Source organism: Folsomia candida, unplaced genomic scaffold (assembly GCF_002217175.1).
Source record: "Folsomia candida strain VU population unplaced genomic scaffold, ASM221717v1 Fcan01_Sc013, whole genome shotgun sequence".
NCBI classification, from domain to species: Eukaryota; Metazoa; Arthropoda; class Collembola; order Entomobryomorpha; family Isotomidae; genus Folsomia; species Folsomia candida.
Window position 1 is genome coordinate 4173767 of NW_019091205.1, and position 23841 is coordinate 4197607.

The window sequence follows — 23841 nt, forward strand, 5'->3', positions numbered from 1 at the left end:
TCTCTGGTTACCAACTAGACTCTTTCACTTTCACTCAGTCGCTTAATTTGATTTGATTTGATATCCTTTATTCATGTGTCATTAAATATCAGTTAAATACAAACTGGTTTACAACCCGTGACACTTTGAGCTAATTCTCTGTATAAGCATGTTTCTAATTATTATTGACTAAAATTAATAGTAAATATGCCGCTTGCTTATGTATATGCTCATGATGAAGGTACTTGAATAATAATACAGCAGGAAGTAGTAGTTGTTGTAAGATGATGTTATTTACGTAACTTTTTTGTCAAAATGTTTCAAAATACATATTACACATATTGGAAAGAGTTTTGTTACAAGACTTGCTTATTCTTTACTTTATAAACATAGGAAATACATAAATTCTCCTTTGAAGAAGTCATAGTGCTCTGGGAAAGCTTTTCTTATCTTATCTAGCTTCCTCCTGAAGAAGCTATATTCATGAGATATTTATTGTGACTTCGGGTAATCTCTAATTAAATTATAAAACCTAAATATGTTTTCAATGAAAGATACCCCTGCCCTCTAATTATTAATTGCCCAAAATTTGAATTACAACCCTTTGGGTATTCCACCTGATATCTATTCTTTAGTTCCGATATAGCTTGACCTACCTGGCAAGCAAATTTCTTATGCTTGCGGTCTAACCCAATATATTTGTATCAAATTCTAAAAGAGCCTGGGCTACCTCCGCCTAGTCTTTTATAGATTTACCTTGTACAGTCCACTGAATAGCCTCCAAATTGCAGTCTACATGTCTAATGTACGAGGACTTTAGACTTTCAACAAATAGCTAAAATAATATACTTAATCGAATATTCGACAAATGTGGTGGAGAGAGATTTCTCTCTCCCCAAAATAACCCTCTTGACTGGGAAGCCAAGATTCCACGCCAAGATAAATGTGAAGATGAATAAAACCCCACGACCAAAGAAGAAAAGGGGCTCTCTCACCATCCGAGAACATAGGTGCGCAGCTTCCGACTTCCGGAAGTCGGAAGCAGCTTCCGGACGCCGGAAGCGGCGATTTTTGGTCGGAAGCGGAAGCCCTGGAAGCTGGAAGCGAAAATTTTGCTCGGAAGCGGAAGCACTGGAAGCTGGAAGCGAAAATTTTGCTCGGAAGCGGAAGCACTGGAAGCTGGAAGCACAAATTTGGTCGGAAGCTGGAAGCACAAATTTGTTCGGAAGCTGGAAGCACAAATTTGGTCGGAAGCTGGAAGCACAAATTTGGTCGGAAGCACTGGAAGCACAAATTTGGTCGGAAGCGGAGGCACAAAAATTTGGAGCAAGTAAGAGTTGAGTTTGAGTTCTATGTGAATTTGGGACTCATGCGACAATTGCACCGCGTACATTTGAAGGAATCATCTGACCGAAACCAAAACAAGTTTGGACATTTGCAATATTAAGTTTAAATTAAGTAACTCAATATTGTGTAGTATTTATTTCGGCAACACTTTTACAGCCAAACTAATTGCTACTAATTGTATTATTAATCAATTTTTTTCTCAGGGAGGTACAACTTTGCTCGGTTTCAATGTAAGGGTCACGAAAGCATCCCGCCAACACTGATTATGTCGTCGAATAAAAAACTAAAACAAAGACGACTGCAGTTTGCTTGGCAACCGGAAACTCAGGGGGCATCAAGATCATTGATTCTCGTTAATGACGCCGAGACAGAAACCGAAGCTGGAGATCAAGATTCAAGTCGTAAAAAATGGATAAAGGAATTAGAACCTTACTTTAACTATGAGAGTGGCAAAAAGAATTCTGAAGGTTGCACAGTCATTACAATGGTATGCAAACTATGTTCTCAAGATGACGCCAAGTCGCCTCAAGACAAATCGACTTCTATTGCGGATAAAACAAAAAGTAATTTTGTACGACATTTGAAGGTATATTTATAAGCAGTTTGACAATATTTTAAAAAAATTGGTAAAGTCACGAAGATTTTCATTATGATTATTTATTTTTAGCGACTTCATGCAACCCAGCACACAATGTATGAAGAGGAGTTAATTCGCGACTCGTCTGCCTCCAACGCAGGTGCGCTTTCTGTGGTATCCGGACTGACAAAATCAAAAGCCCAATCGATTGACTTATATCCCCCCAAACATTCAGTCCAAAAAGATTTTGAGAAATGCTCTTAGAATTCTTCTTGTTGGATTCCGTCCATTTTGATCTGGTTGGTAGATTAGGTTTTAAGCGACTGTTGCATCACCTGAATCCAAAACTTCGTATCCCACACCGACGAACTCTCGCCCGACACCTAGATGTTTTGAATTCCCAGGTTTTTAATTATTAAATTTACGGCTCACCGAAATTAGCTAATTATATTTTCTTAATGTGTAGATTTCAGATCTGACCCAGGGTTTATTGAAGTCGTTGCAGCCACGATCATTAAACGTAATTTTAGACATATGGTCATCTCGTCAAAAAAAATCCGTCATGGGGGTTAAAGTGCAGTTCATTCATGGGTGGAGGATGCACCAGCTAGTTATTGGATTTCAACATTTCCCTGAATCGCATACTGGCGATAATATCAAACGGTGTTTGCAGTCGATTCTTGAGAAATATGGCATTACTAATGATAAGGTAATTTTACTTAAATCGGTCATGGGTCACTACGCTTTGTTAGAATTTATTAGGTAGGTACAGTGGGTACCAAAATAAATTGTACGATAGGGAAATCGCTCTCTCACACACTGACTATGGACGCAGCTTGAAAATTTGCAGAATTGTGGTAGAATGTTGGTCCTGCATTTCAAAAATGGCAATAAGGTCAAAGGTTGCAATTTTGACCCAAAAGTTTATCCATCACACAATTTATTTTGCACCCCACTGTATAATGTAATAAGGGCGACCATAATATACTAAATATAACGATTGCTTATTTTACAGGTTGGAACGGTCACGGCGGATAATGCATCAAATGTTCTCGCAGCCTTCAAAATTGCAAAAATTGATGTTGATAATAATGAAGACCTAATTTATGAAGACGAACTAGAAATATCGGACAATGAGGAGTATGGTGATTCGGATTTGGAAGATTTTGACAATACGGCTGAAGAGACTGTCCTCCAAGTAGATATGACCACGGAACGAAATGGCTGCCTTCTCCAATTAGCTATTAAGGATGCATTTTCCGAATGTGAATTTGCATCACAGTTATTACGCAAAGTGAACCAGGTGGTTAACTACTTTCACAGGAGCAATTTCTGGTACACTCGACTTAGGGAGACAGTAGGCGACTTGTCGTTATTAAAGCCATGTACTACAAGGTGGAATTCCCAATTTCATTGTTTAAAGCGAATTTTCGGCGAAAATCGACAGGAGGTCCATTTATTTTATCGTTTATCATTTACTGATTTAACTTGGTGTTGTGTTTTCCGAGATATATAATTATAATTCATTTAATCCCTTAGATTGATTTTGTCGGTAAGATTAATATTATCTTAAACGAAGCCCGATCCAAAGCGCCGTGCCCTCGTGCCAAGAAAACATTGCCAGCAAAGAAAATGGTAACTCCAAGTAAAATTATATATAACTAGCCTATAAGCCCGTCCTAAAGACGGGCCACATGAAACTTTTTAACGCTGCTAAGGAATTTTTTCGTCTTGCGAAGGAATTTTGTCGACATGCTAAGCAATTTTCTTGAAGTTATTAAGGAAGTTTTTTTATGTTGCTAGGGAATTTTTTTAACGTTGCTAGGGAAATTTTTTTATGTTGCTAAGGTAATTTTTTTATGTTGCCAAGGAAATTTTTTTTTTGTTGCTAAGGAAACTTTTTTTTATGTCGCTAGGGAAATTATTTAACGTTGCTAAGGAAAGTTTTTTATGTTGCCAAGGAAATTTTTTAACGTTGCTAAGGAAATTTTTTTCAGTTGCTAAGGAAATTTGTTAACGTTGCTAGGGAAATTTTTTTACGTTGCTAAGAAAATTTTTTTGTGTTGCTAAGGAATTTATAATCATAATGGTAATCATAATCATAATCATAATCATAATGGTAATCATAATCATAATCATAATCATAATTATAATCATAATCATAATCATAATCATAATCATAATCATAATGGTAATCATAATCATAATCATAATCATAATTATAATCATAATCATAATCATAATTATAATCATAATCATAATCATAATTATAATCATAATCATAATCATAATCATTATCATAATCATAATCATAATCATAATCATAATTATAACCATAATCATAATGGTAATCATAATCATAATCATAATCATAATCATAATTATAATCATAATCATAATCATAATTATAATCTTAATCATAAGTATAATCAAAATCATAATCATAATTATAATTATAATCACAATCAAAATTATAAGTATAATCATAATTATAATCACAATCATAATTATAATCATAATCATAATCATAATTATAATCATAATCATAATCATAATTATAATTATAATCATAATCATAATCATAATCATAATCATAATTCGTATCTGTTCCCTGATTGGTGGAGCAGGAAAACCAACAGCCAATCAGAATGCAGGAATGTCACGGAAACTTCCACGGGACGGACTTTTCGAAATTATAATATAGATAAATCGAACGAGCGATAATAGCGGCCATTATGTATACATTTATAGGGACCGACCAGCAGGGTTAATATTCCCCCAGTAGAACCTGCAACTCCAAGGAAAGGCAAAGTTCCAGGAAACTTTACCGACGATGACGTCATCACATTAAAGACAATTATGGAGTTATTGGAACCCTTTGCTGAGCTGACGGATAAATTCCAAGGCGATGGCGTAACGTCATCATTAGTAATTCTTGGGACTATTCACGCTTTAAAATGTGATACAGCTTTTAACCCTTCACTTAAACAAATTTATATGCCTCATAATAACGTTTAATATTGTATTAACAGGTGCTAAGGAGGTCAAAATTGATGAGGATCTCGAGCCTGAATTGATTAAAAATTTGTGGGATTTCAAAAATGCTTTGTGTGAATCTTTTATTACAAGATTCTCACATGACATGGAGAGCGACGAACCAATTATTAACAAGGCCACTGGGAAACCACGTCGAATTGTTACATATAATGTAATGCGGAATAAAAATTTCATATTGGCTGCTCTATTGGACCCACGCATTAAGAGTGTACCGTTCAATAGTAAAATCATAACTTTATTAAATATACCATAATAATTATTATTAAGGCTTGCTTTGATACTAAACTGAGTCTTGTTTACATATGTAGATACCAGCATGCACGAGATTGAATTTGCAAAGTATCTGCCCACAGCAACTGAAGCCATTGCATACTTGAGAGAAGCAGTGACTTCTTTGAAACCGAACCCGATTTGTGATGAACTTGTCGAATTGGATAATGCTGCATCGTCCGAAGAAGAGCCGCTAATAAAAAAGAAGCGAAGTATGTTTGATCTTGTTGTAGTTCCTCAAACTGAATTTGAGCACACCATTGATGAAGTGGACGATTACTTCAAAACGCCCCTACTCAAGGAAACTGATTCGCCCTTGTACTTCTGGGAAAGAAACGAAGACAAATATCCGTCGCTATCTGTCTAAGCCAAGCTATATTTGTCAATACCCACCTCGTCCGGATCTATGGAGAGAACATTTTCCATCGCTGGATCAATTGGACGAGCACGCAGAGCACGATTAACGATAGACAACATAGAGAAAATGTTATGCTGCCAACAATACTTACTAAATACCATTAAAATTGAGTAGATATTATATGTAGACTAGCAAATAGTATTCGGACAGAAATAACTAATCTGTTACGCCTAATGCTAATGACTGCTAATGATACACTGTTATGCAAATGGAATAAATTTTTATTGCAATTTGTAATTAAATTATTATTCATAGTACAATTTCTAATTATTTCAATAGTAAATGGTTATCACAACGTCAATTACGTTTGCATATGAAATAAAAAATATTGAAGATAACTAATTGCATTTGTTGTAGCCCGATGAAGCCTCCGGGGCTGATCGCACACTACTAGTCCGCAGAGGAAAATTTTTCTAAGGGTGTGTGCTGACAGTGACAAGCGCAGTTTTGCTAATTATTATTAGCATACTTTAAGTTTGTATCAAATACAAATCTGGACCCGAGCGGAAGTGCTGGAAGCGGAAGAACCAGAACCGAACATTTTGGTCGGAAGCGGAAGCACTGGAAGCTGGAAGCGAAAATTTTGGTCGGAAGCGGAAGCGCTGGAAGCGAAAACTCTGGTCGGAAGCGGAAGCACTGGAAGCTGGAAGCGAAAATCTTGGTTGGAAGCGGAAGCACTGGAAGCTGGAAGCGAAAATTTTGGTCGGAAGCGGAAGCCGGAAGCGGAAGCTGTTGGAAGCTGCGCATCTATGTCCGAGAACCGAAGGAGGAAACAAGAAGGAAGATTAGATTAGGTTAGATTAGGAGTAGTGTATAAGTTAGCAAGTAAGTTAAGATAAGCTTCGGAAAGAATGATCGAATGAAAGAATAAACTCGAAGTAAAAATACAAATAAGTTCAGCATTAAAAAGGATTCTCCTTTAATACATACACACATCCACGTCAAGGGACATCCAGCTTGACAATGCTGTAACAAAAGTGGTGGACCCTGGCAATCGTTCTCTTATACCTCTTACAAGAAAAATAATATAAACCCAAGTGACCAATACTGTTTAAAAAACTATAACTCTACATCTGGACATATTTTCCTTTCTTTAATTTATGGTTTTGTTTGGAGCAAACAACTGCTGGCCCAGAAACCCTAGCTTCTGAAAAAATGTGGAGACATTTTGGTGAGATAGTATAGCGTCAAGTGTACCTTCCTCCACAACTCGTCTGTTCATCTCAATGTGCCTCGAGACTTATTTACATCTCAGTGTGTCTAACGCTGTCTTCTGTCTCAACGTGCCTCACGACCTCGTTTCGTCCTAATAACTGTTCGGAAAAAATAACTCAATTATTCGGTAATATCAAACAAATTCGTTTTTTCCTTTCTCCTCTTGTGGTGTGTTGCTAGAAGGCTTTTTATTTTTGTTACAAATTATGCCAAAAGACCGTAATTCACTTCCAGCGTGACCTGTTGGCCATTCTGACTCGCTACCCCTTAATGCTGACAGATTCGCCGTTATCAATTGTGAAATATACTGGTCAGCAGCAACGTCGCTTTTTACGACTCAAATTTCGTCCTGCTTCCTTGGAAAAACATGCAGTGCTGCTTGTTCTAAACCAATTGCAAGCAAATTCGAATCATCCATTTTTAACTTTCTTCCCGTTCCACGTTGAACCAACCACTTTTATTTCTTTGTTAACTGTGATGCATCAGGCTATTAGTGAGCAATTGATTGCCAATTTTTCTCGTCTTTGTGCTCCTAAAAACAACTGAAATTTTTGGTTTTAACTCATTTCATTTTACATGTGGAGAAAGGTATTCATACGGGTTTATTTGAGAGCAAAATTTTTACTCTAAACAAAAATTTATCACTACTCAACCATTGTGTTTCCTCTTCACAGCATTTCAATTCTGGAATTTTCAATATTTTTTCCAACATTTTTATCCAACAGAACTTGTTCTCTTGTTTTTAAATGTTCACGGGACACAACATTTAAAAATTTTGGGGTGAAATTTATCCTCAAATTTATCCTACATAGCTGTCAATATCTTTCTATAAGGTATCTTTTAGTTAAGCTATATTTAGCTCTTCTGACATCACTGAGTTAAAAATATCCTTAAAATATCCATAATTAATCGCCTTTGATAGTTCGAGGAAAGGGTGCCCATTTTGTTAGCAACACTCTTTCATCAGGGGTACTTATGTACATAATATGAACTCATGGTTTTAAAAATACTTCCTTTTTGCTTGCCTTTATTTGGTCTTCGATATTTTGGTTTCACGGGTCTTTACTTTCATCCTTAAATATTTGTAGCACCTCGAGGGGGCAATCCATTCTATATTTAGGTACTTTTGGCTCTCACCCAAACACTCGGAGAGTTGTTGTGTACAGATGCATTTTTAAATCTGGGTCTTGCTTCATGTGCGATTTGTTCATTAAATACATTAAAGCAAAACTTCATACAATATTCTTTTAACATCCGGCTTTAACTGCATGTTCTAAAGAGCCTTTTGCATGCCTTTTCCAAATTTGAGAGTTTTGTTGTTCTTCACCCTTCCTACCACCGGTGTTTTTTTGGTGCTGTGATGCTGATACACACGGTTTCCTTTTCTTACAGTGGTTATCAGTTCATCTGGAAGTTTCAAGTCTATCTTTTTCTCATAGTTGGGTGTCACATATCTTCAATTTTTTTAAATTTCATAGCAGTTTCATTTATATATTAAAGCAAAATAGGTAGTTTGAAATTTGTACCAGGGTTGTCCATTTTATAACGAACACCCAATTATCTTTCTTTTGATCCTACGTATGGTAAACATCAGGATTTCGTATACACTTGCCAATTTCTCCTTAACTTAACAGTTTTGAGGACAACCGATTTCATCATTTAATGCAGAATTCGAATTTTACCGTATAAAATATGCGCTGATGGTGTGGTGGTGGTGGGTTTTCTTTCACGGATATGATTACTGGTTTCATAAGACGTGTCAAATTTTCACTTTTGAAGGACGCTGCTTTAGATCTTCTAACTTATTATGTTGCGGGGGTAAATTATGGTAGGCTCAAACCAAAAATTAACTAAATGGTTATTTTCTTTTTCGGGGTATTCACTTTCCGATTTTAATTCTCATCCTTCTAAATAAATAAATTTTGTTCCTCACTTGGTTAGGGGTGTTCGAGTTAATCCATACAATTTCAATCCGAATTTTTTTTTGCCTAATCCCCACTTTAGGTGTCAAAGGTTATGGCGCACTTTATTAATTACCGTTTATTGGGTTTTCGCGTCAATACATTAGCGTGAAAATTTTTTGTCTAATACAGGATTCGACTTTCCCTTAACAGCAATCACGTATAATAACGGTGACATATTGTGGTTTTCATCAGATATTTATTGCTGACATAGTCACCACAACACCTCCAGAATTTAGAATTTATCTTTAAGGACGAAGATTTGAAGGTTATTCAAGCTAAATTATTGATCAGGGTTTGCAACCCTGGTTTATTTCCAACTTTTTGACAACTACATAGAGAGACTGGTCATGTATCAGTCTATCAAAAAAATTACATTTATCTAAAATATTGACAATAGTTTTGACATTAGCTATCACGGACAACTATAATTGCAGTGTCCGCACAAAAGGGTTCCATTGAATAAAGAATCCATACAAATAGGTCTTTCGATGAAATATCGGCATTTGTTCATTTTCACCCTCGACATAGGATGAAATGACCAATTTAACTGTGATTTACTGAAAAATCATAGTGTGATTAGCAACTGTGTATCATTTCGGACTACTTTACCCCTCGCGTTTAGTCCTCTTCTACATCGCATCTCTGTTAATCAGGGAGAAGGTCACTGTTTTAAGGGTACTAAACAGACATTCACTAGAAGGGAAAGTAACTTTCTACCGCATCAGAATATTCTCTATCTCTCTTTCAGTTTGCTTAGACCAAAATTCTTATGAAAAATCAATCTAGCAATTCAACCGGGAGAGTCAGTTACAAAGAATATTTATAATATTTAATAGTTACAAATAAGTTGTACTGGTTATTCTTATTACACCATACCGAGTGGTTCTGCATAGACCATACCGGGTGGTTCTGATTACACATACCGACTGGTTCTGATGAGCACCAAATCCGAATGGTTGTAAAATTTCCAATTGGATTGGTAAAAATACCACAAATTATGAATTATATCTGATAACTAAAATATTAAGGAATATATTAGTATTAAGTATAAAAATATCATCCTTGTGCGCTCATAAGGTAGGACAGAACGTATCAACATTTAACACACTTTCTCCAGTTTGTGACACATCAATCAAAACTGATGGGACTGTGAAAAAAATGATCATCATGAATTCATAATACTTCTAAAATAAAAATCTTGCCATTATTGTAGAGGTGAGTCGGGCCTAAGATTTTCAAAGCCCGGCCCGCCCAAGCCCGACTGAAAAACCCTATTCAAAAGCCCGACCCGCCCAAGCCCTATTCAAAGCCCAACTCAAAAGCCCGGGCCCGCCCAAGTCCACATTTTCTAAAGCCCGAGCCCGCCCAAGCCCTATAGGGCTTGGCGTTGAGAAAGCCCGCCCAGGCCCGAGCCCATCGGGCTTTGAGCCCGGGCCCATAGGGCTTAATCGGGCTTTTTTGTTATGGCGTGACAAATTATTTATACAATTAAAAATAAGATTTGTAGAGCGTTCTAAGTTACGCATAGCGAAACACGAATTGATAAATAAAGAAGTTCAAATTATTTAACAAACACATTTCAAAGGATTAGTATTCAAAATTTAGTATTCAATAAATTATTTTCACAGGGTACAAAAATAAATAAACACAAAACTGTTAGTGTCAATGATGTTTAGTAAACAAAAAACGTAGTTTTTATGAACGAATGTCAGGTTGGATAAACTACTGCCACTAATCCAAAGTTCAGTGCGACTGGCGGTCAACGTTAAATCGGTGCTTTAAAACACTCTCTCATCACTAGCCTGTGATGCGGGGATTGACAATATCCTTGGAGTAATTTTCTGTATCACTGGAAATTGTGTGGCGCCACACAAAAATTTCAGGATATGCTGACCTCGCTTGATCCAATAGCCTCACCTTCTTTGAATATGTATCCTCTTGCACAGTAAGCTTATTTTGTATTCTCTACCCTTTCAACCCTGCTAGTACATTTCTTCACACCAATAACAACAATCATTTCCATTTTGAAAATTTTTGATATTGGAATTACTTTTTAATGAAAATCCTATGAGAATACACTAATGAATTGTGAATTGCAAGTATAAAACACAAATGGTGCGCTTTTGGCCAAACTTTTGACTCTCATATTACTCCTAACTCCACGAAAAATACTAGTCGGGCTTTTGAGTAAAGCCCGAGCCCGACTCAAGAAAAGCCCGCCCAGGCCCGGCCCGACTCATGGGCTCAACTCAAAAGCCCGGGCCCGCCCAAGCCCTACTCAAGTAAAGCCCGCCCAGGCCCGGCCCGACTCAAAGGCCAAACTCAAAAGCCCGGCCCGCCCAAAGCCCGTTGGGCCTGGGCGGGCTCGGGCTAGCCCGATTAAAGCCCAAGCCCGACTCACCTCTACATTATTGCAACAAAGAATAATCTAATTTATTAAAGAAAACTTTCATGAACGTTGATTTAGTCTGAGCTGATCTTGAAATTGAAGCAGCCTATGCTATCACAGAAACAAAAAAATATTGCAATACGGCTAATAAATTGCTAAAACAAAATTCAATATTCCGAAAAAAAAAATTACGCAATTCTCCTTTAATACATACACACATCCACGTCAAGGGAGACCCCCTTGACAATGCTGTAACACAAGATATTTAAGCAATGGGTTTATGCAAACCATATATAAAGTTATTACGTTTTGCTCTTGGTCCTCCTTCCTTCTTTTATCTTCCAGGTCTATACTAGTGGCGTGTTTTGATTTCTGATCAAATGTGGAATTTTAAAAATGCCCTTATAAAACAAGATTTCCAGTTATAAAACCAGCCTACTTTTTTATGGGTCTCCTTATTGCCATCTTCATCCTCTTCGCCACCACCATTTTCATCGTGAGACGAGAAAACTCGCTGATAACAAAGAGCATATAATGAGAAATGCGCATAAATACAAGGCAAATCTCATAAATTCAGTGCCTTGCACATACCTTTCTAGTTTGAATGTCCTTTGCATTCGCATGCACTGCCTCTGAATCAAGAAAGTCTCGACCGGTCAACTGAAGTTGCATTAATTTTCAAATCAGTGCGTAAATTAAATAGCTCATAATTTATTTAAATTTACTCACCTGTCTCCCACAACTTGTCGTCGTCGGTGTCTAAAAACAGGATGGCATACATACTTCAATAAACGAAACACAAAAAGTAAACTGTTTAGTTAGCTTATATTTTCTCCATCCACGGATTCGTCATTGTCCTCGTCGGTCGTTTCTATGCCGCTGCTGTTGCCAAAGTCGTTTTCCCTGGGCGAACTGGTTTCACCATAAATTTCGTTTTTAATCTCCTCTTTGAGCAATCCCGATGTAGCAATAATATATCGATAATTAAATGGTACGCAAACTATGTAAACTACTAATCCTCAAACTACTTATGGAACCTTATGTAAATGCAAACAAATGCAAATTACTTACGTTATGGTTTAAGATTGCTAGAAAATTACTGACTTCCATTTCCCACTGCTTTGAGGGTCCTATGTTTCTCTGTAAAACTCGTTGACTTCCTGCGCGGTTAAATAAAGTTTATCCATCCTAAAAGAAAAGCACAACTCCACTTAAAAAACAAACACAGAGACTGAAAATTTTTAAAAATGCACCCACTTTCACTGTAAATATCTCGAACTCATGAATTGTGGTGACACTAGGTTAAGTTTCATAAAGCTTATGTACATTTTCTCTTTTTCTTGAAGAAAGTTTCTTGAGGTGATATCACCTAATGTTTAAAAAGTGCTACTCGTATTACATACTTAGGATTAGCATCGCTCACATATCGATATAAGCAACGCATCATGATTAAAAAAGGTGTAACTTTCACTTTCATCCTGCATCTCTGTTTTATATGCATGTACATACTTATGTGTATTTGAGAACAAAATCAGGACACCACTTTGATTTCAGGGCAGGAGGGAAGAAATATTATGACTAGATACCGAGAGAAAGTAATAGAATTGTGAAGAGCGGATAAAAGTCATAAAAATTCAATCAAACGGACGCCAGGTCAACCTTTCTTATCCTATTTCAGGATCATACATCAGCTTTTCCTTCCATTGTTCCCCTCTCTCTATTCTATTCATAACAATCGTATGCATATACATGTGTTAGATAAGAGAATTAAGCGTTATTACAATACTAAATTAAAAATAGCTAACTATCTGACATGATCAATGGGGGCGCGAAAAAAAATGAAGCTTTAATAATCTAGTTTAATATTCAATTTACTAGTTAGCGTAGATTTCAAAATTCGTATGCCTACAGGTTTTTGATCAGAACAAGATCATCATTACTCGAGGTAATAAATTTCATAATTGTCAAAAGAAAACACTGCGCACTTTTCTTTGATAAAATTCATAAAAATTGGAGCATGACTCCCATGATTCACATGTGTTATAATGTTTCTGAAGCTCATAGTTCAAAGTACTAAGTCTTACTTTTAATTGAAGAAGAAATAGAGAAATGTCACACTGACTTCTTAGGGGACGAGTATATACGTGTAATAGTTGGAAGACGACTACTTTCTTCCAACCTATCTATATAAAATCACGTTTAAAGAGCCAATTCGGTGGTTCAGTTCGTGGTATAACTTTGTCTCTGAATAAAGATCTCCTTCCTTAACAAATCTTCCACTGTCTCATATACATTTATTCATCCAAGTTTCTCCCCGAGGGCCTCAACCCTACTTCCTGCATAATAACTTTCACTCCAACAGTCCTCGCCTTACCCACTCATTCCGCTGAGGTCTGATAAATATGCAAATGAGATCTTATCTATACCTGATCATGTCTTATGGATTTTATGCGTACATCGGAAAGAACACGGAAGTCGGACAGGTCAAGTTTGGAGGGATCAGACGAATTCTTGCGGAGCTCCCTAAGCTTTGAAAAAATGTCATCCTTTGTTAACATTGCAATTTTAGTAGTTGAAAGTAAATTGTGTCAAAAGTTGTGTAAAAAGTTTTTCTCGTGTTTTTTGTGTTAATTCATTTATTTAGGTTAGGGGAGCAAGGAATTTTTGAATTTAAAGCTAAATTTGGAATTAATTTAATCTGTCAGGTCCCATACAGCATCAGGTACGAGCTGACTACGAGTACATCGATTAATGTGTTCTCGAAATAGCGATACCTGATAAATGAACATTTGGATTCCCCGGGTCACTTACGGGAAATGGAGCAGCCTATCATCGCTGAAATGAAAGCCATCAAAGCTGCAAAGACCAGGCCTGTCAGGAGGTGGGTGTTCAGACGAATTCGGCTATCTGCTGCAGCTCCTGTGTTTGCTGCTGCCTGCCTATCCAATTCCATCCCAGTTTGTGAACAAACCAATTGTATCTAAATGTGCCTAAAGACTTCAGCATTTAATTTTCACCATCCTCCAAGTGCTACGCATAAGCCACAAGAGTGGGGTCGGTAAAGTGAACCCCCATTTTTGGTTCATTTCACGTGAGAACTAAACTCGTGGTGCAGGTTCTGCCTTTATATGACATAAAATTTAATCTGCAAGTGATCCCCCAGTAATTTGGGACCAATACGTACTTTAGCGAATTAGAGAGTACAATATAAAATTTAAATTTCATTGCATAAATCAAAATCTCAGTTTGGCTAGGAAATTTCACCTTTCCCATTACAATAAACTTCAATTACAATACCCCCTGAATATTTTAAACATTGCAGTACTGTGCAAATCGGAAATGAAATCTCACTTTTCCCCAGACCACATCGCTTGGGTGCGATAGGGTGCGGCACATCGATGGAACATATGTACGAATGGAGGTATGTAGATAGACGTCGTTATAAATAAACCCTCTCGAACACATAACGAAGTAGCCTCAGTCTTATTTCACCTCTACCACGCCCACGACAGCCTGGAAACACCGAATTTCACGGCATAGTCTACAGGCTGATTAAGCCATCAGGTCGGTGATTTTCATGATAAGGTTAATTATCGAGCTTGTATGACATTTGATCAGCCTACAGGAACCACAAAGTGTCCCGTTCACACTTTGATACAAAAGGGTCACAGTAATTCAATCAAACTCTAGAAACAAAAGATGTATTTCCTTACCAGAAACTTTACACATCAATTATTTTCTAGTAACCTTCAAGAACTTGTTAAAAATATCTTCGTTCTATGAGGTGTATCCTTTGTTCAAGTTATGAATGGAGTTGTCACAACACTTGTCAAGCTTTAAACGAACGGTCCTATGGACGGCTACAGCTCAGTCCTGCAGACGGCGTCAATCAAGCAAAGTTCAGCGAAATTCTATTTCAATCCACCGAAAATTAAACTCGTGGTGTTCAACTTCGTGGAACAATTTTGCCAAATTCCGTAAGTTTTTATTTTATTTTGTATATTTTCAAAATTTGAGACCTCGTCTCAAAAATAAAAGTGGAAGAAAGTGGCTAGATTCGGATGTTGTGCATACTTATGTTTGTGGTATGACCAGCTTCTCCTTTGTTATCCTTCGTCCCTTTGACTGCGTCTTGTCCATTCTCGTACGTTACTATTCAACCTCACTTTATAGGTCCTTGTTGAGACATATACAACCTATAAAATTAAGAATTAATTTGTGAATTTTGTTTAAAGAAAAGTCACAACGACAACAATACGCATACGAATACTACAACGAGAACAATACTCTTACCAATATCGAAGTTTCTTGCATAGAAGCTGAAGTAAATGCAACACCACTCTCTCTGGATTTGTAATACACGAGCTATTGTTCTTATTAAGTGTTTAAAAAAATCGGAAAATATCTGCAAGTGATTCGAGGTACACCTGTTACACTTCATCTAGGTCCTTTGAAAGTATAATCGAATTGTTAGTCGAATTAATGAAATAACTGAGATTATTTAATTAGTTGTAGGTACCCCATGATCTGCCTCCATGGAAGAAACTTGGTCTGGAACAATGTTTAAATAACGATTATACATAAAGTGAACGAGTTATGTACTGTGCGGGTGGAGCTTAAACCTACGGCCTCCTGAAGTACCTTGTGCTGAGACTAGGGTTTCTCGTGAGTTTAGCTCCATTCGCACAGCACATAACTAACTCACTTCAAGTATAGTTATGTTAAGGTTGCATGTTATCTCGAACAGGTTGAGGAGAAGGGTCGTGGTCGTCATTGCGCACCGCCAAATTTAGATGTGTTCATTAAAATAAAGAACATAATTAAAACATACTTAATATAAAGAAAATCATGGGTATTTTGTCTGAGTCACATTTAGCGTAGAATGGATTTATTTCTTTCGTCATCATTTCAGTGCCAGCCATCAATGTTTTGGGGTTACAAGATGTAGTCCTTAAAGTCTGATTCACCCGATCGAGTGTAACTTAAAAACAAACATATTATGCTTTAGTTTATAACGTGTACTAAAAAGCTACCAGGAATATAGTCTTACACTGGGCAACATGTGCATAGTTAATGCTAAATATTAAACTTATTTCGACTGGATTGTAGTGCTCTTCGACAGACCAGCCAAATGCTGGTGCAACCCTGAAATTTTAAATATATTTAGCACGTTACTTAAAGATATAACTTTTTCCTTACCTACATGCATGAGGAGAAACTGAGCACCGTAATTCAGAAGATTATTCTGGTTAGATTTCCCATGTTTCGTTAAATAAATAGTGTGTATTCAAGATCTAATTCATAAAGAATCAATAAAATTAATTAACAGTAAAACTCTGAGTTACAATTGCACTCACATCTTACCAAATTTAACTGAATTTCTTGTACATCCATATCCTGTTCTTCTATTGCACCATTCATCGATATTTCATAAATTTCTGACAACTATACCAATCTTGCCCTTGTGAAGTTTTGGTTAAGAAATTAAACCTTTGGGTATCTGTTATTGAAGGACCCATTGATTTCGCACGACCTGAACTAAGGAACCTAAGTCCTAACCCTCGAGGTTAGTTAATTCGAGGGAACTTCCTATGTAAGTCCCCTAAGCAACTGGATATTGGCTAGAATTTTTGAAACTTCAAGTTCATACTCTTCCATCTTTGCATCTAACAATTGAATCCTCACACCGTAATGCTTAGATAAATTCAAAAAACCAGTGAATATTTAAAATAACTGATTGTCATGTTTAATGATTTTGGGGAAATGTGAGATTACAAATTTGGAGAGATTTGAGATTTTTAAAAATTTGGGGAGATTTGAGATTAAGAATTTGGGGAGATTTCAGATTTTCAAAAGTTTGGGGAGATTTGAGATTAAAAATTTGGGGAGATTTGAGATTTTTTTAAATTTGGGGAGATTAGAGATTTTCTAAAATTTGGGGAAATTTTAGATTTTTTAATTTGGGGAAATTTAAGATTTTTTAAAATTTGGGGAAATTTGAGATTTTTAGTTGGGAAAATTTGATAATTTTTTGCTGGCATCTGGCTGCCAAATTGAGGGATGAGCGGCTGGCTGCTATTTTGAGTTCGGCTGGCGGCAATCTTGGCGTCTAAATAGCTGCACATGTCTCAAGACGGGACCTGAAAAAAACCGCGAGCGATATTTATTTAATCAGCCGGTAGGATTTCTCGTTTAATATGTCATCTCTGCGTTAAGAAATACTTCCAGGTTTGAATTAAATACGCTGATTATCTTGACAAAATAGACGAGCATTATCTATTCTTTAAAAAAGGTTAGAAAACTCAGTTATTTTGTGCTTGATAAAGACACTTGACATTGGTTAAATTAATTTAATGGTGGATTTTATTTCTGGTTAAAATTATCTTTACATTATGCATTACAGCCTGTACAGGGGCTATCCCACACGATAAGAAATGTAGCTCTGTTAGATAGATAGCTCAACTTGCCTCAACTTGGTGCGGTGCACGGGCCTTTCCACACTTAGCACCAGAGCACGTCCACACAGAAAAGTGTGCATCATATTACAATACAACAAATGATCTGAACGAAAATCATTCATTTTATGGGTTATAATTTAATCAAAATAGCGGAAATAAGTTTTCAATTTTTTCACGGCGGTCTCGAAAAACAAAAACGTTGTCAATTTTTGAAATTTGGTATAGAAATTATGGTAAAATTGCAGTATAGCGGCCTAGCTCGGATTTGACTGAAATTTTTTGTGTGAATACCCTAAGGTCCCATATGCATAAAAATACCTTTTTTCGCGGCGGTTTCAAAAAATAAAATTTCTAAAAATTTTTGAAATTTTGTATAAAAATAATTTTTCTCTTAGATTTTCATGAAAATGGCTTTTGAAAAAGGAGAGCTAGCTAGTATTGCTACCTAGGAGAGCTAGCTAGTAGTGCTACCTAGGAGAGCTATCTGGGAGAGCTAGCTAGTAGTGCTACCTAGGAGTGCTGGAAACTAGAAATCTCATCTTACCCCGAAAATCTGATTTTACTACAAAATATTCCTATCGTGTGGGAAACTGAGACAAAGTCTTGAAATTCTCTGGAACATCCAAGAAAAATTTGTATACAAAATTCAATAATTTATAACTTTTTTACTACTGAATGTTTTTCAAAAAATCCTTCATATTCTTGTTCAGCATAGTTTAATTAGTCTATAAAATCATTTTCAGGAAAATCTGAGGCAAAAAATAATTTTTATACAAAATTTCGAAGCTTTCTAGAAATTTTAATTTTCGAGACCGCCGCAAAAAAAAAGTATTTTCTTGCTCAGGGGACCATAATAGGTATTTACACAAAAATTATCAGCCAAATCCGAGCTAGTCCACTGAAATAAATCCGAGCTAGGCCGTAATAATGCAATTTTACCAAAAATAATTTACAAAATTCACTCCCCAATCACTACAGAAGAGAATAAGAACCAGTTCAAAATAATAAATTAAAGAAGGAAGGTTGAAGTTTATTAATTATTTGGAACATTTGTTATAATTTATAATTAATTCTCCAGTATAATTATTCGACTTGAGTAAACAAGAGGAGAGAAAAACAGAACGAGAGTGGGCATGGATGAGTGTTCAAAAGTTGTTTTCCCACGTCCAAAAAGCATCCTCGCGAAAGAAACAGTCTATTCCAAGATATATTTTGTCGTATGGGGCTATCCAATCTTCGCGAATTGTAACCCAGTGGAAAGTTTGCAAATCTAGGCACGTGGACAATTTTTCAATTTTCTTCCCGACAATATAAATTTTATCCTTCACACCAATTTTAGTTGTGCATTAATTTATTGATACAAAAGTCGTCAATACACTTCCTGGAAAATTTGGTAACAGGATTTTGAAATACAAAGTCTATTTCTCATTTAGCAACATAATAATACACAAATATTACGGAACACAATCAAATAAATAAATTTTATCAGAGAAATATGAAATAAACAAAACTGTCCCCATTTTTCCAGGCAAAACTTTTTGATTCGAGACGAGTAAATTCCAAAATACGCAAGATTCGTCAAATCAAATAAAGGTTTCAATTGTCTTTAAATTCTTTCGAAGAAATTTATTTATTTAAATTCTAATTGTAAATATGCCAAATTTTTTATAGCAATTTCGTTCATTTAATTTTTAGGGAACATGCTGCCACGTTTCAAATTCGCCGATATTGCATTCACCGACCCTTCATTAAACGCACCGGTCGCTCCGAAAAAGTCGTCGCGGGTAGCAAATCGGGCCAACTTTCTTACCTTTATGAACTTGCGGCAAGATTTTCGAAATGCTTTCGCCTCCCGTGTTCTCCGACCCGTCGATCTTGCCCCCCGAATTGAAGCCATGGTCACGGCAGCGACAAGGGCAATTTTTGAGGACAAAAAGAAACGATATATATACTCAATTATGGGCGAACTTTTCATGGAGGGTAGAATAAAGCCGTTCAGTACCGCGGAGGCGCTGGCTTTCATTTGGGTCTATGTCGGCACGGCGGAGGCGGTGGCGAGAAGAAGTGGATTAATTGATCCCCACTACTTGCTCGATAGCCAATTAGGGTACTTATTTAAACGAGCCGTCTCCCACGATAAGGAAAAGGTAAAAAAACAAGTTACAAAATTTCTTGTATTTCCTAATCATAAAATTACGATAAGTTTATAATCCTCTTTTCTTAAAGAACATGCCACACGTCGCCCATTTGTGGAGGAAGCTGCGACGTTGTCATCTCCCGTCGGCAGAGTTCTGTTGTCACGAGAGAATTTTGAGGGGAATTTATGGAGGTGTGGATTTGGACAAGCTGCCGGCTCCGGAGGCAGGAATGGATCAGCTTTTTCAAGAGATGTCGTCACTTTACGGCGACAACGTGGAGGAAAACACGGCTTTCTTGAAGAAGAAATTGCGACACAAATTGCGTCAAAAAGTTAGCCAACAGTTGGACAAAGATCTTACTCCAGGGGAGATTATGAAACCATCTTCATCGACTTTTGGCTCTGTGAATTCGCCAGAAATAGTTGGAGAGTTGAATAGCAAAACAATCGGCAACATGAAACCGGAAAATGTTGAAATGACGTCGCCGGATTTTGTCCACGAGCCATCCAACAATAATGATTCTGATCTCCCCCTGAAAACTACGGATAACGAATCTCTTCTATTTCTCACAAATCCGGGGAAGTACATCGAAATGAATCCGTCCTTATTTCCATCCAGTAAGGATAACGTAAATTGGTCCGCCAGAAAATTACTTCCGGACCCACCGACAAAACGCAAGAAAGCAAATCAGGTGGATGATCCCGTCCCGGAACAGGAAGTCGCTCAAACTCCGGCCGACTGTACGGAAACTCTGCTGAGGGTGGATTTTACGCCGGAGGAGTACATCGACCACACCACGGCGTCCAATTATTATGCTCAAGGGGTCAAAATTGTCGATGGGGTGAGAAGGGTCGTCTTCTATCATAAGATCATAAATCTCTCGGGTATTAAGGAAGAACCAATTTAAATTATATGTGATTGTCATGTTTGTACTTATTATGAATTTATATCCAACATTAATAAGCAACTAATTGCGATACATGATTTATTTAATAATAAATATTAAGCAAACTTATGTACATAAATGAAATGACATTTCAGACATATGTTTAACAAGAAAGTGCTATTAAAGTAATACTTTGTTTGGTTAATTTTAACTAGGATTTATATCATGATTGATTATAAAAGTATGGGCTACATGCGTAATTAAATAGATCATGAAATGTCAATTATAAGTGATACAGTGTTTTAATCACATTTTTAATCACATATTTATGCAAATATAATAGTTTATGCGAAACTTTGAAGTTGAGAAAGGGTAACTTCTTCTCAAAATACCCCTGCATCAAATGCGGCGAATTTAACTCCCTTTCGTATTTATAACACACAGCTGAGACCACAAAATGAAGTACATTTGTTTTAGTTTTAATTGGAATTAATTCCCAATTTTGAAACTAACTTCGCTCCTGGTCTAAAACAAGATCTGCTCGTGATTTACTGAGGAAAATTAATAAGGTCTGCCTTCGAACTTATGTATTTAGAATAATTGTTTCTTTATATGTAATAAATAATGATGCTACGTACTCAATACTCAATTTTTAATGAACAACCAATCTGCCAATTTTGTAATTGCTAATTTATCGGTTTTAGTTAGCAGACAGTGGCAGGACACCACCATGCTGGTCGAGATTGACCAAGGGGCCACCCAATTGGAGAGTGTTGACCTCGACGACGACCTTGATGTCGCAGCGACTACGATGGCTTTGCTCAATCCTCTGGTATTTAATTAATTACTTCATATTTGGCAATATATAATTTCTCATATTTCATTCGACATACAATTTGCGATACTACACAAATTAAACGTATCCTATAATTTACGCAAATATTTTTTCAGATCCTTCAAAAGGTCTTGTCCTCCTTGGACGTCCCCACGTTGAAGTCAGTTCGCCTCGTGTGCACCCTTTGGGCCGACGTGGGCGCTGCTTATCTCGGGAAGAAGGGTTGCCTCGTCTTTTGGACTCCACGAAACCGCATAAACTATGACGCCCTGGCCTGCTTTAATCCCGAACTTGGCAGAAACGTAGAATTACTATTCTACACGTACAAGTTTTGTTGCTTCTCAACAATTTGTACCTGTTGTACCCATCTGCCTGCCAACTTTGTCATAATTTTACCCGAGATTTCTGACAAGTTGGAAACCCTCAAGTTCGTCCGGATCAAAGCGTTCGAACCCCTGCAGGAACTTTGGAGCACTTATCAGTTCCCAAACCTGACTCAAATCTGGATCACCGCGGACGGAGATTATCTCGATAAAAAAGCCCCACCACCCGACATGGCTCAGTTTCGACCCCTCCCAAATCTGAAAGTGGTCTTCTTAAGGATCCCGAGCAGTCCTAGAAAATACTTGTCGAGGGCGCTGATATCCGCCATTTGTCAAAATCTGGTCAACGCTGCCCCCAACCTGGAAGAATTCGATCTCGATACCATTTTCTGCCTGGATTTGACGCCATGCCGAAAACTGAAAAGGTTCATGTTCCAATATTATGCTTGGGGCAGTTTGGAGTCCGAAATTTCTGGGATGACGAAAATGCTGAAAAGTTGTCCAAATTCTTTGGAAACTTTAAGCTGGGAATATTTCGGTTGGGATGCTGACGCCATTGAGGTAACTCTATAAAATACCTTATTTTCTGAAGTTTTTATTTTTATTTATTTTTTATTTTAAGCTGAATTTCCGCTTCCCGAACCTCACCCACCTCAGACTTACTGCTGCCGACGGGTTTATCCTTAAGGACTCCCTGAGCGTCGCTCATCTCCCAAAATTAACGCATTTCTCCCTCCTGGCCTACGATACTACGTTCGAGCATGAAATTTCTGCCATGCTAGAGAACTACCGTTTGCCCCATGATGGGATAACCTCGCTCGATATTTCGGTCACCCATTACCCCGAAATTGACAACGAGGATGGAGAAACTGCCAGAAAACTGGTGAATTTCTTCCCGTCTGTGAAGGAATTTAAGTTCAAGCTTGGGGTTAAACTCGTCCAGGATTTTGATCAATATTTTGCCTCTTTGATGGAAACGTTGAGATCTTTCGGTGACTGGGGGTTGACCTGCGGGGATGTCGAGGTTGAGATTCCGTACTTTTATCAACAGCACGAGATAGATGGCCCTTACGACCACGATTTTGGGTCGCTCCTGGTCATTGCCGTACTAGGAGGAATGACGGGGTGGAGAGGTTATTAATTTGCATATCGTAATAATAAACATTTAAGAAATGCCATGAAATGTGTAGGTTTGACCAACACGACACTTCAATTTACTGCTAATCATCGTCGTCACGCAGAGTTTAGACTGTTGGACGAGATGCTAGATGCCCTTTTGTCGTGCAGGACGATTCGAAGCGTGACTATTACTGGATTTCTGGTACATTTTTATACTTTACGGTTGCCAAAATGTGGAAAGAGATGAATTTTTACTTTACAAATTTGCACAGATGGACGAGGAGACTAATGACAATTTGCGGACGTTTATTGGAGAGCATAATTTGCCAATTAGCGTTGCATATTAAATAATGATTGCATTTACTAATGACTTCACTTATAAAAATATCGTTATTTCCTCATTATTACCATACCACTTTTACATTTTTACGTTAAAAACATTCTTGTTAATGTATAGTTTAATTAGCCATGTGTAGACACATAGATATAAATTTATATAAACATTTAGGAGCGATCCATAAATTATGTCACGCTGAAGATGGGGGGGAGGGGGTCCAAGCATCCGTGACAAAGTGTGACATATGGGGAGGGGGGGTTCGGCCGATTCGTGACATAACGTTTTCCAGGCCTAACTTAATGCAAATTTTAACTCACATTTTAATTCTCCGACTATGACCAAACTACAGTTTCGCAATTATTTCGAAACGTATGTCCAACCGAATATCAAATGATCCAAAGCATGTTTTAAAAATTAACTTAAACGTTCAAAAATTCGTAATTTCGTAAATTTCCATACATACTTATAGAAATTTTTTCTCTGAAATAAATTCAAAAAACTTTCACGTCATTGTAAACTTAAATCGAAT

The 23841-nt window shown here is 37.0% G+C and overlaps 3 protein-coding genes across 4 annotated transcripts; all 3 read left to right on the plus strand.

Annotated features, from left to right (window-relative positions):
* Positions 1-1410: 1410 nt before the first annotated feature.
* LOC118437314 lies at positions 1411-3419 on the plus strand. The gene is made up of 4 exons (XM_035856255.1): positions 1411-1912; positions 1994-2307; positions 2370-2612; positions 2919-3419. The coding sequence occupies exons 2-4, from the start codon at positions 2158-2160 to the stop codon at positions 3417-3419; spliced, it is 894 nt and encodes a 297-aa protein (XP_035712148.1). The 5' UTR covers positions 1411-1912; positions 1994-2157.
* A 13951-nt stretch (positions 3420-17370) lies between these two features.
* LOC118437356 lies at positions 17371-20946 on the plus strand. 2 transcript variants are annotated; one of them, XM_035856308.1, is made up of 4 exons: positions 17371-17508; positions 19203-19267; positions 19370-19821; positions 19901-20946. In XM_035856308.1, the coding sequence occupies exons 3-4, from the start codon at positions 19375-19377 to the stop codon at positions 20717-20719; spliced, it is 1266 nt and encodes a 421-aa protein (XP_035712201.1). In that variant the 5' UTR covers positions 17371-17508; positions 19203-19267; positions 19370-19374; the 3' UTR covers positions 20720-20946. The 2 variants fall into 2 exon arrangements, with proteins under 2 accessions (XP_035712201.1, XP_035712200.1); XM_035856307.1 differs by lacking the exon at positions 17371-17508 and adding an exon at positions 18511-19067.
* A 203-nt stretch (positions 20947-21149) lies between these two features.
* Positions 21150-23809, plus strand: LOC118437353. Its single transcript, XM_035856303.1, has 6 exons — positions 21150-21267; positions 21403-21530; positions 21650-22417; positions 22479-22989; positions 23047-23177; positions 23248-23809. The coding sequence occupies exons 2-6, from the start codon at positions 21429-21431 to the stop codon at positions 23320-23322; spliced, it is 1587 nt and encodes a 528-aa protein (XP_035712196.1). The 5' UTR covers positions 21150-21267; positions 21403-21428; the 3' UTR covers positions 23323-23809.
* The last annotated feature ends 32 nt before the right edge of the window (positions 23810-23841 follow it).